This window comes from Nicotiana sylvestris, chromosome 1 (genome assembly GCF_000393655.2).
Source record: "Nicotiana sylvestris chromosome 1, ASM39365v2, whole genome shotgun sequence".
NCBI lineage: Eukaryota > Viridiplantae > Streptophyta > Magnoliopsida > Solanales > Solanaceae > Nicotiana > Nicotiana sylvestris.
In genome coordinates, this window is record NC_091057.1 from 177,963,174 (window position 1) to 177,976,725 (window position 13,552).

At 38.4% G+C, this 13,552-nt stretch overlaps 1 protein-coding gene across 1 annotated transcript; it reads right to left on the reverse strand.

Annotated features, from left to right (window-relative positions):
* Window positions 1-5,462: 5,462 nt before the first annotated feature.
* On the reverse strand, window positions 5,463-7,317 carry LOC104221102 (GDSL esterase/lipase At1g28570-like). The gene is made up of 3 exons (XM_070156919.1): window positions 7,194-7,317; window positions 5,917-6,076; window positions 5,463-5,754 (listed from the first exon to the last, which is right to left on the reverse strand). The coding sequence occupies exons 1-3, from the start codon at window positions 7,315-7,317 to the stop codon at window positions 5,463-5,465; spliced, it is 576 nt and encodes a 191-aa protein (XP_070013020.1).
* Between the last annotated feature and the right edge of the window lie 6,235 nt (window positions 7,318-13,552).

A 13,552-nucleotide genomic window follows, 5' to 3' on the forward strand; every position in this document is an offset into this window, starting at 1 on the left:
GGACAAGCGGAGTCCACTAACAAAGTCATTATCAACAACTTGAAGAAGAGGTTGCAAGATTCAAAAGGTAATTGGCCTGAGGTATTACCTAGAGTAGTATGGGCTTATCGTACAACGACAAAAACAAGCACTGGAGAAACACCATTTTCAATGGTTTATGGTGCGGAAGCCTTAATTCCAGTTGAAATAGGTGAACCAAGCACGCGGTATGTTCGGGAAACGGAGGAATCTAATGATGAAGAGATGTGGGTCAACCTTGATTTACTTGAAGGAAGAAGAGAAGCTGCATTGATAAGAATGGCAGCACAAAAGCAAGTAATTGAACGATATTACAATAGGAAAGCACGCCTCAGATTTTTCAAAATTGGGGACTTCGTGCTTAAAAAGGTGTTCCAATCTGCAAAGGCTGCTAATTCAGGAAAGCTAAGTCCAACGTGGGAAGGACCATACAAAGTTCGTGACATTGCGGGAAAAGGAGTATACGAGTTGGAGACAATGGACGGCAAAGTTTTACCCTCACATTGAAATGTCGTCCATTTAAAGAGGTATTACTTCTGAGAAAGTACCCACGGTCAGGTATCGCCATGTTAAAAATTTTTCTTTTGAATTATTAAAGTTTTACTAACGATTTTAGATGCTAGGCAAAAACCCTAACTCGTGCCAAATGATGAGTCACGACCTGTAAGGCAAAATGGAGTGTTCTAAAATTCCCAGCCCAGGGTTACAATTAATCTAATGGAAATACACACGAGCTAGGCAGTCTTCATCTATAATCGCACCTTCGAGTCCCATATATTTTTCTGTTTCAGGAAAAGGATCAAATTGAAAGAAATAAACAAGTGATCGAGGCTTCATACTTCACCGCTCAAACACTTGGGGGACTACATATTATACACAGATACGAATATCGAACAAAAGTCAGCCACAAAGAGACAAGTGTTGAGAAAAAGTTACGAAGTCTTCGGCATTCATCATCGTGTTCAACAAACACAAGACATTTATCATAATGTTTTTCCCATGAGAACAACAGAGTCATCTCTCAAACTCATAAACGAAGTCACCTCTCAAATCCTTCTTAATATATAAAGATAGGGTCTTGGCTATGTACTAAAACAGGTTATGAAGAAAAACCTTATTTATTTTATATTATGTAAAAATCTGTTACAAGAAAAACAGTTATGAGAAAGTCATAGATGGATTTTAATACATGTAATAGTCAAAAAAACTTGTTAAAGTTCATGAATAAAACTTTTCAAAGTTGTTTCATATAAAACATGTGTATTCCTATTTCTTTCATCGTATTATAATACCATTGTGAAGTTGAGACGTCTTCTTCATTAAGTGTCGATAAAATAAAAGGTCCCTCTTTTATAAACCTCATGTTAATAAGTCATGAGAAGAATCATAAAGCATTTTCAAAGGATAAAAATGTTAAACTATTCTATAAGTCCTAAATAAGTAAGGAAAAGGCAAGAATAGAACACATTGAAGTACTAACAAAACTTCTTAATATAATTAAAAAGACTAAGTAGAAACTTAGTCAATAAAAGTTTATACAAGTGCCCCATTATGATAACTGGGGACTTTCACCAAAAAATCCCTTAAAAACTAAGGGATAAAATCATCCAATTGAAGGGGTTAGCACATCAGAAGTTGCAATATTAATTTCACTTTTAGCCACAGGCACGGTGGCAACTTCTGAAGAAGCAGCAACAGGAACGGTTTCAGCTGAGCTTGAAATGTTAGGATCAACGAGGTAAGCAAGAGTCACGGAAGCTTCAACTTCCACAGACTGAGTCATAGAAGTTTCACCCTCTGAAGCTGGAATTGCAACATTTTCAACTTCAACGGCTTCTTCATTTAAAGGTTTTTCAGCCACGGGAGCTTCAATTGATGGAGAGGGAAAGTCAAGTGGTTGTTGGGTTCTCTCAATGGTCTCTAAAACTTTGGCCAACTCTGAGTTTAAATCAAAGTTTTCTTGACTGGCCTCCATTAAAGCATCACGACGAGAGTTTAGAAAAGCCCAACTCACCTCTATGTTAAAATTCTCCTTAAGAAGTTCATACTCCCTTTCCCACATAGCGAGATCATTCTTTAACACTTGATTTTCAGCTAAAGAGGATTCAAAGGATGCTTCAAGGGAGGCATGAGAACTCTCTAAGGTACGTACCTTATCAGAAGATATTTTTAAATCAGCTTGAGCTTGAGTCAAGCTTTGCACTAACTCCCCTACATACTCTTCTTTCTTGGCCAAAAGTACCTTAAGTTATCTGATCTCTTCACTACAATTTGATAGTTGTTCTGAAAATGAACACTCAAGGCGTTCCTTATCTTTCTCAAATTGGCTTGAAGAAGCCTTGGCAACTGCTAGCTCAGAAGTCAGACCTCGCTTTTGTTGCTCCGGGAGATTTCTACTCTCTAGCAATTCTTCTATAGTTCCCAGAGCATTCTCATACTGCTCTTTCCAATTGGCCGTTTCTAGCTGTGCTCCCCTGGCTATTTCCTTAGCCTCGTGGATAGACTTTTCAGAATCACGGGCTTTCTTTTCCAGAAGGGAAATTCTTCCCATAAATTCTGTACCAATGAGGTTAGCCTGCAGTGACAATTTATAGAAATAAGAATTTTTTTTAAAAAAAACTTGTTAGTAAGTAAAGGAAGAATACCTTCAAAGTAGAATGAACAATGTCATTCATCAAAGTTAAGCAGCTATGGTTGTCCATCTTCTTCTTCTCAATATCTCCAATCAAAGGCCTAAGCCAGTCATCTGCTCCACCAGACTTTCTTAAAAGACTGTTGTTAGCAGGAATTTCAAGCGTAACGCTCCTTATAGCCAAGCTTCTGCTACTAGAACCCTCCTCTGCATATTGAACAGAGGAAGGGGGAGGTATAGAAGGAAGAGTGGTAGAAGAAGTGAAAATAACATGAGTCATAGGACTCAAAGCAGGTAAGGGAGCAGAAATAGGTAAAGAAGCAGGAAAAGAAGGAATGGGAACAGAGGAAGAAAGAGGAACTTCATCTAAAATTGGACCTAGTTCTCCACTTTCAAAACCACCAACGAAGAGACAATGAATAGATTCGTTGGTGTCCCTCGGAGTGGTTTCATCTTCAGAGGGAATGTGAACAGGTTCAGTAAAAGAGGCACAGACAGGGGTAACTTCAACTTCATTCTCGGAAACTATGCGTCTCTTGGCTCTTGGTCTAACTATCAAAGAGGTGACTTCGTCTTCATCGTCCTCAGAATCTTCTTCTACAACTTTCCTCTTTTCCTAGCTTGAGTTCTCTCCACAGAAAGAGAAGTACCAGAAGAGGCTCGAAGGGCAGTAGCCACTTCGGTTGTTATTCCTCGAATAGCAAATCCTGACAAAAAGAAGGATTTAAAAAAAAAGAAGTTAGAAAAAATAAAGGACTTGTCATACGAAAAATGATAAAGAGATGCATACCGTGAGTTTTCACTTTCCCACCATGTAAATTGGAAATGGATTTCCACGTTCTCGCTTCCATAGGCATGGCTTTCATGATTAAATCTACCCAACCACGGAAATTAGGAATGGGTTCCACATCTCCCATGGTTGCTATAGAAAAGCAATAAAGGGTGAAATTAGAAAAGAAGTTGAAATTCTTAAGAGGTAAGAACGGTAAGTAAAAAAAAACTTACGTGCAAAGTTCCACTTCTCAGGGAAAGGGATATTTGTTTCACCCACCAAATCAACTGTGCGTACCGCAACATAACGAGTGTACCACCCGTGGTCCTTGTCATCTTCAGGGCTTACTAAGACCCTTTTACTTCTTGCAGTTAGAGTAAAAACTCCATTGCGAAATAACTTGGGTGGTAAAGATGAATTAGGTGGGGAAAGGAAAAATCAACACCGGTTTTAATAGATAAATACCTCAAACAAGCTACTGTTCTCCATACAAGGGGACCAGTCTGTCCCAAACAAATTTTGAAAAATGACAGAAATCAAGTATGACTGGGTCAATAGCAGGAATAAATCCCAAAGTGAAGGGGTAAGTATAAACAAAAGAAAATCCAATCCTAAAAGAAGATATTCTTTGATTTGGATTAGGGATTACTATACGAAAATCACTTCTCCAGTTGCAATCTTTTCGAACAATAGAAACCAAAGGTTCAGTGATTAAAGAAGGAAAAGTGTCAGCTTTCTCTAAATTGACAACTTGCTCACGAAGAGATTTCCTATCATTCTCAAAAGATAGGTCGTTGGGTACTATTTCCTCAACTAAAGGCTCTTGAAGAGGCTCAGGAAGTTCTTTACCTTTAGAGGAAGATTTCTTAGTAATAGAACCTCTGGAAATAGTACCGGAGCTAGAAGAAGGCATGACAGAACCAGAGGCACCACCACGAACGGATCATAGGCTACGAAGCCTGCCTCCTCTTCCTCTTCTATGTCTTACAGGGGCATTGGGGAAGCTATCAAGAATTGGGATTCTTTTAGGGTTCGGATTCGGAGATGCCATTGCAGATAAAAGGATGAACTCAAGGAGAAAGGAGTAGAAATAAAGAGTAAATGATCTGTTAAGGGTTTATGAAGAAAAGAACAAAGGGAAAAAGGATATATATGTATATAATAGCAACCGTCAAGCAAAGAAGTGTAATGATGGAAAGCCTATAATAAAGGCAACTATCGCTTCGTGAATATAAGGGATGAATAAACCTTGGAAAAAGGCTGCAGAATTACAAAACCAATCGGAAGGTGACACGTGTGCCGAACATTAAATAGAAAAGACAACTGGGGTGTCAATACTATCATAACATTGATTACAACAAAAAATTCCCTTTTTGTGAAGGTCCACTTCCCAAATATTTAATGGATAAATAAATGGAAAATGGGGGGACTATCTGTATTGGGAAAAAACTGAGTCTGAATATTAAAGATGACGTGTCATGACACGTGGACTGGTCAGAAGGTCAAAATGCAATAAATAGCCAAGAGGCACGGGCGACAACAGATAGGGGGAAAAGAAAGCAACATAGGTGTGGACCGTTACTAAAATAGGTACGAGTCTCGTACCTATTCGAGTCGTTTAAATATCAAAGATCAGAAGAAGTTGAAGATACGAATCTGATGACGTAAAAGAGTCTAAATACAGCATTAAATGTCAAATACGTTAGAGAATCTGAATTAAATAGAAATGATTGTGTAACGTTTCTTTTAAATATCATTTATTGCTCATAATTGCCTCATTAAGACAGAGACATTATATCTTCTCCTAGATTCAACTATAAAAGGGGAAAGACTCAACATCTATAAGGACACGAAATACTATTGAGATCTTACTGAAATACAAAACTATTTACTGCTTTACCATCATTCTCAAAAATATTTTATTTTCATCTCCTGATTATCAGTAACCCGAATTTCTTTCTAGATTTGACCAAAGACTCAGATTTTTGGTTAAACAATATGAACATCGGGATATTTCAAATGCAGCTCCAGAATTGATTGTTATAGGTGATCATTGTGATGCTTCGAAAACATATTCAATCCCTTGTGGCATCTGTTTTTGCCAATTGAATCTCCCTCGGGAAACAGAGTCCTAAAACCAGGAAAGCAGCCAACGGGTAGAATTCCAGAAACCATGAGAGTTTTGGCTCCAGCTTCGTTGATGAGTCTTTCTATTGAATTCTTTATAGTCTCCACCACTTCAGGGACGAGAAGGGACACCTCAGAAATAGATTTTCCATGTAAGAAGGCATGCTTGTAATCATTGAGCGCCTTCGAAAGAACTTTGTTATTTCTGCCGCAGTCATGAAAAGAGAAGCAGTCTTCATAGAAGAACCTCATAAAGGTAGAAATCTGAGATAGGTCATGTGACTAGGGAGGTGCTAGGATGTCATTCTTGAGGAAGAAAAAGGGCTTCATGAAAGTCACTCCGGGCGTGGCAAAATTCAGACCAGACTCGAAGAACTCGGTGCCTCGTTGAGTGTATGGTTGTGGAGAAGGCAAATTGAGGGTTGCAGCAACATGATCAGCAACTGATGATAAAGAATCTCTGAAACTGTATATGGAGTTAAAGGGACCAACAGTTTCTTTCACCTCCGTGAAAGATGACGGAACAACTGTATTGGGAAAAAATTGAATTTACATTGAAAGTAACGTGGCATGACACGAGGATTGTAAGCACGTGATTTTTGACCCTCCCCGAGAATTTTTACGTTCTTAAGCTTAAATATCTAATTTAGGACTAGTATAGCTATTTTAACCTTTTACTTTATTCCGTTGCAAAAAGAAAATTTCAAAAAAATACATATATAAATTTTAGTTTATGTATCTCTCATAAACTTGAAAAAATACAAAAATTGCACTTTATTTTGGTATTTTATATAATTTCGAAAATTACAAAAATATAGTTCTATTAAGGTTTTATAGTCATTTTAACTTTGAAAAATACAAAAATATTACCTCATATTTTATCTTAATATTTAAAACGAAAATTAAAAAAAAAATAGTTTCATTAATATTTTGTAGCTATTTTAAATCTTGAAAAAATATTCAAAAAAGATATAGTTTTGTTTAAATACTAGTCTTATTTTTGGTAGTTATTTTGCTTACATAGGACTAGTTAAGCAACGTGTTCCTATTTCTCGGGTCCTGGCAAAAGAATAATATTCGGGTTTAAACTACCCGGTTTTAGGCCTAATTTTCGGACCTAGCCCATAATAAACCGTGTCCAGGACACATGGGGAACCCCACCACGCGTGGGGGACATATGCCTCGAACCCCACCACGCGTGGGGCTCATTTTCATGGGCAAAGCATTACAAAACGGGGACCAACGAAAAGGACGAGAGGGACTTTTGAAAAAAAGAAAAATACTACTGTTCTTCTTCCTTCTTAAAAGAAAAGAAGAAGCAGAAACCTAAAAAAGCTTCAACCACCAGACCTCCCTCCCCACGCTCACACTCCCCGTCACGACCCCCCCGTTAAACCACCCGAACGACCCTCCAGCAGCACCAAACAAGGCCTTCGACCACTGTACCCTCGTCTTCTTCCTAAAGAGAAAAAGTAACAAAACCCTACTGTGAAAAGAAGAGGATCCGGTCACCTTCCCCACACCCTCACGTCAACCGACTGCCCCCCCAGCACCAAAAACACCACGTCCAAACAAACAGCCTCCCCCCCGTCGTTAATCCTCCATTAAATCCGGCGACCCCCAGCTATTGCTCCGTCGACCCACTGTCGTAACCAACCCAGTCCGTCGCACGTCCTCGTCGACCATCTGCCCCGACGCCATAACCACCAACCTTCGACGTAAAACCAGTCGAAACCATCGTCGTCAACCTCCAGAACCAGTCCGCCATTTTAGTCCAACGTCGTCAACCTCCAAGCAGTCATAGTTGCGTTTCCGAGCAACGGTGGGTTCCTTCGATCCTGTTTGGCCAAGTTTTCTGTTTTCCGTAGAGGTCGACTTTGGTTCGTCGAGGTCCGGCACGTCGAGGTGCTGTCCGAGGTTCCGTCGTTGTTCTCCGGTCAGAGAGGTTCGCTTGAGTTCCGTCGGAATCGTGTTTGTCGTTCTGAGTTTGCCGAGGTTCAAAGGTTAGTAAACCTCAAGTATTAGATAAGGAAATGTTACGTTAAATGTTCGAAGATGCAATATAGAAATTGGTATGATAATTTTCTGCTTATGTTTTCATCGTATGCATTTTTGCTCATTTTGCGTTATGTGATTCTTGTTTATTTGATGTCATGTAATTAAGTTTGACTAGTTGTTCTATGACACAAGTTCGACGTTATTCTGTTCGTCCTTTCCTTTGCTTAGGTCGTTCGGACAAAATTATTATTAGTACATGTTGTTGCTACGCCCGAAACACTCATTCGCTTAACTTCTTTTAGCAAATCTTGACAAGTTATGAGATTGTATTTGTAAAGAGGCTGAAGGTTTAGTATGGTTAAAGGTGTAAAAATGGCATCCCTTTAAAAATAAAAATAAAAAATAATAATAATAAAAAATAATAATAATAAAAAAAATAAAATAAAATGAGACGAGCCTCGCCAAATAAAAGGGACAAATTGCGGGGCCCTCACAAAATATATGTATTAAATACTTAGATTCCGGGATGGGTCGTTTAGCAAATTTCATGGCCCTACCCAAAATAATAATGCGCTAGCTGCTTTAGGCGCGCCTTTAATAATGTTATCTCCCTAAACTCGGGTGCACATTTATGTGACCCAAATCCAAATCTCAACGGAGTCGAAATATGTCTCTAGTCACGGGCACATTGATTGTGACGTGGCCCGAGATGTATATCCATGACGTTGCAAATTCTTTAAAAAAATAAGAATGAGATGAGCCTCGCCGAATACAAATACAAATTGTGGGGCCCTTCAGTAAATGCTTGTTTAAAATTACTTAGAATTCAGGAGGGCCGCTTAGTGAATTTCGTGGCTTTCCCGAAATAATAACGCGATAGTCTCTTTAGGCGCGTGTTTAATAATTTACTTTCTTAAACTTGGGTGTGCATTTCATGCGACCCAAATCCAAATCCCAAAACGTCAAATAAGATATGTTCCGGATTGTGGGTGCATTTCATGTGACGCAGTCCAAAGACATATTTTAAGCGATGTTCACATTCTTAATAATAATAATTAATAAAGCGGTTAAAAGATAAAATTGGCACATAAGTTCACATTTGTATAAAATCAGATAATCAAGCCGAATATAACAGTTGAGCGACCGTGCTAGAACCACGGAACTCGGGAATGCCTAACACCTTCTCCCGGGTTAACAGAATTCCTTATCTAGATTTCTGGTACGCAGACTGTAATATAGAGTCATTATTTTCCTCGATTCGGGATTAAAATTGGTGACTTGGGACACCCTAAATCTCCCAAGTGGCGACTCTGAAATAAACAAATAAATCCCGTTTCGATTGTCCTTTAATTGGAAAAAACTCCCCCTGCGCCCCCCCGGGCGCGGAAAAAGGAGGTGTGACAAGGACTAGTCAAATGGTCAAAACATGATGATCAGTTAAGAGGCACGAGTGACAACAGATACGGGGAAAGGAAAGCTAAATAGGCACGAGAGGCAATTCGAATAATACAAGCTTCGTACCTATTTAGGTCATTTAAAGCCAAGAGATCAGAAGGCATTGAAGACATGGATATGATGACGAAAAGGAGTCCAAATTCAATATTAAATACCCAATACGTTAGAGAATTGGTATTAAATAGGAATGATTGTGTAACGTCTTATTTAATGTCATTTATTGCTCATAATTGTCTCATTAAGACTAAGGTATTACTCCTTTACTTAGAATCAACTATAAAAGGAGGAGGTCTCGTCATTTGTAAGGACAGAGGATATCATCAACATTACATTGGAATACAAACCTATTTACTGCTTATTTGTCATTCTCAAAAAGTCTATTATTTCTTTTTCGTCTCCTAATTATCAGTAACCCGAATTTCTATTTGTCTTTAGCTTTAACCAAAGAATCATATTTTTGGTTAAACAAATTGGTTCCGTTACCGGGAAACTGATAATCTTTTCTTTGAAGCTACGTTTTATTCGTCTTTATCAACATGTCAAATAACAACAACAACAAAAATAACAGTGATAACACATTGGGAACCCATGAAAATCAAATCCATCAAAATCAAGGAGACCTACCGAACATTGATGTGGTTCCCTCCCCTCCAAATTCACCACGTCAATCTCGTGAAGGCACTCCTGCTCCTGAATCTCGTGCTGATCAACAAGAACAATCTGAACATTTTGAAGGAGGTGCAAATAAAGCTTTACAAAAGCTAATTGATGCACAGGTCGGCAAAGCTCTTCAGGATCTAGTTAGTCGATTGCCTGTTGCACCACCCACACCAACTCCTAATAATAATACATTGGAGAATCCCCGTTCCGGTCTTGTTAATTCTGGAAATGGAGGAACCACCAGTGAACCACAGGAAGGGGGACCAAGTAATTCAAATAATTTCTATTTGTAAAATTTAGTACTAACCTTGCAGAAACAGATTAAAGAACAAAATGAGCGTATTGAGCAAATCCCTGGAGTTCCGCCTGTAATAAAAGGAGTAGACATGGACAAATACTCACAACAACCTTGGAAGCCAAGTGATGCTCCCCTTCCAATTCCGAAAAAGTTCAAAATGCCTGACATCCCGAAATATGATGGTATTATAGACCCACGTGACCACGTGACTGCATTTACAACAGGCATGAAAGGCAACAACTTGACCAAACAAGAAGCAACGACTTGACCAAACAAGAAATTGAATCAGTACTGGTCAAGAAATTTGGAGAAACACTCACCAAGGGTGCATTAACCTGGTATTCTCTTTTATCTAAAAATTCTATAAATTCTTTTGGTGAGCTTGCAGATTCTTTTATTAAAGCACACTCGGGAGCTCAAAAGGTTGAGAAAAGAATGGAAGATATTTTCAAAATCAAACAAGGGGATTCAGAGTTGCTCAGAGACTTTGTTGATAGATTCCAGCGTGAAAGAATGAGTCTGCCCTGTGTACCTGCCAACTGGGCTACAATAGCTTTTGCAAGTAATTTAAATGATAAAAGTTCTGAAGCCACGAGAAGACTCAAAGAAAGCCTTCGAGAATTCCCTGCAACCACGTGGAATGATATTTATAACAGGTATAGTATGAACCTGCAAATTGAAGAAGATACCATACCTAAGTTTCATCATGAAGAAAAGGGCGGTTCCAGAAGATCAGAAACCGAAAAAAGATCAGGTAAAAACAGGTACGATCCATATATGGGACCTGCAGGAAAAGACTCACGGTCAAAACAAGATAGCCAGCAATATGATCAAAAATCGAGGAACAGGGAATTTGATTCTTCATCAAGATTCAGAAATGATCGGAACAGACAAAAGTCACGAGATGATGACAGAAGTTTAAAGGCAAGGTTCGACGGATATAACTTTAATGTCACTACCTCCGAGCTCGTGGCTGTTTTGAGAAGCATGGGAGATAAGGTACGATGGCCAAAAGAGATGCAGTCAAATCCAAATAGACGCAATCCAGATCATTGGTGCGAATTCCACAATGATCACGGGCACAAAACTTCAGAATGTAGATTCTTGCAGAGTGAAGTGGATCATCTATTGAAGCAAGGGTACCTCACTGAGTTATTTAGTAAAAAAGGTAAACAAGCCTATATAAAAAATAGGCAAGAGCCACCAAAGCCTCCTTCACCCAAGAGAACAGTGAATGTGATAAGTGGGGGAGAAGATATTCACGACATAACCTACATAGCTTCCAACAAGGTTTCTAAAGTAAAAATTACACACGGGAAATGAGTACGACAGGTTTTAGAAAATGAAAATATTTCATTCGATGATGCAGATACCGAAGGAGTGATAACTCCACATAATGACGCACTGGTAATATCTTTACTTGTACATGATACTAATGTAAAACGAGTTTTGATTGATCCAGGGAGTTCCGTAAATATTATACTACTAAGGGTATTACGTGAAATGCAAGCTGAAGACAAAATGATACCCAAGGCGCATACCTTGTCAGGCTTCGACAATTCAAGTGTGGTAACAAAAGGAGAGGTAATTCTAACAACTTTTGCTGCAGGTGTTGTTAAAGAAACTAAATTTCAGGTAGTTGATATGGAAATGGCCTACAAATTGATCATGGAGAGGCCTTGGATCCATGATATGGATGTTGTTACATCAACTCTACATCAAGTTATTAAATTTCCATCACTGTGGGGGATTTGTCAAATTCGAGGGAATCAGCAAACAGCCAGGAGTATCAACGCTATAACAGATACGAGCACCGTAAACAAAGAAAAATAGCAATTACAGGAAACAATTGAAGGTGTCAGCAATCAAACCTCAACTGAGTGAGAGAAAATAGATTTAGACTCGAGACCTGATACAATTCAAGAACCTGAGGAGAATGAAAATATCAAAACAACCATCGAAGAACTCGAGGTTGTGATATTATTTGAGCAGTGTCCTGAACGGAAAGTTTATGTTGGAGCTAATTTAAACTCAAGCATGCGAGGTATGTTAATTGAATTTCTAAAATCTAACGTGGATTGTTTTGCTTGGTCCCATGCTGACATGACAGGGATGCCACCGGATGTGATAACTCACAAATTAAACGAAGACCCATCCTTTACACCAATAAAGCAAAAGAAAAGAAAGCAAGGAGCTTTCAAAAATCAGGTGATTCAAGATGACGTCCAAAAGCTATTAAAATTGGGTCAATACGCGAGGTAAAGTATCCTAATTGGTTAGCAAACGCAGTTGTTGTACCTAAGAAAAACGGTAAGTGGCGGGTTTGCATGGATTATACAGATCTTAACAAAGCTTGCCCAAAAGATTCTTTCCCTTTACCGCATATAGATCAGTTAATTGATGCAACTGCAGGACATGAACTTTTGAGTTTTTTAGATGCATATTCGGGGTACAACCAAATTAAAATGGACCCCAGTGACGAAGAAAAAACTTCTTTCATCACAGACAGGGGGACTTACTGTTATAAAGTAATGCCCTTTGGTCTCAAAAATGCTGGAGCAACCTATCAAAGGTTGGTCACCAAAATGTTTCAAGAACATTTAGGAAAAACCATGGAGGTATATATAGATGATATGCTCGTCAAAACCCAGCATTCTCATGATCATATTTCTCATTTATCTATTACATTTGAAATTTTACGAAAATTTAATATGAAACTCAATCCAGAAAAATGTGCATTTGGGGTTGCCTCAGGCAAATTTTTGGGCTTTCTCGTTTCTAACCATGGTATTGAGGTAAATCCTTCTCAGATCAAAGCAATAGAGGAGATCCCCGATATCCTTACAAGTAAAAAAGAAGTCCAAAAGCTAACGGGAAGAATTGCAGCCTTGGGGAGATTTATTCCCAAATCTTCAGAATAATGCTTTAAATTTTTCTCCGCACTCAAAAAGCAAGATCATTTTGAATGGAACGAAGATTGCCAAAAAGCCCTTAGAAATTTAAAAGCTTACTTGTCAAATCCACCATTATTGGCAAAACCAAAAGAAGGAGAAAAACTACTCATCTATTTGGCCGTGTCAGAAGTTGCGGTAAGTGTTGTTTTAATCCATGAGGACCAAGGTAAACAATCTCCTATCTATTATGTAAGCAAGTCTTTATTAGATGCTGAAACATGATATCCACAACTAGAAAAATTAGCATTAGCTTTGATCATGGCATCTAGAAAATTAAGACCTTATTTTCAATGTCATCCCATTGTTGTAGTTACTACTTTTCCATTATGAAACATTTTGCATAAACATAAATTGTTAGGGAGGTTAGCAAAATGGGCTATAGAATTAAGTGAATACGAAATCATTTATCAACCTAGGAATGCTATAAAATCTCAAGTATTAACCGATTTCGTAGCTGATTTTAGCCAGAGGATGCATTTAGAAGCAGAAAAAGAATTACAAGTTTTTAATGGTGCAAACCCAGGGACTTGGATTTTATTCACTGATGGTTCATCTAATATAAAAAGAGCAAGTCTGAGTATAGTTCTCATACCACCTACGGGTGAAACTATTAGGCAAGCTATAAAATGTCATTCTAT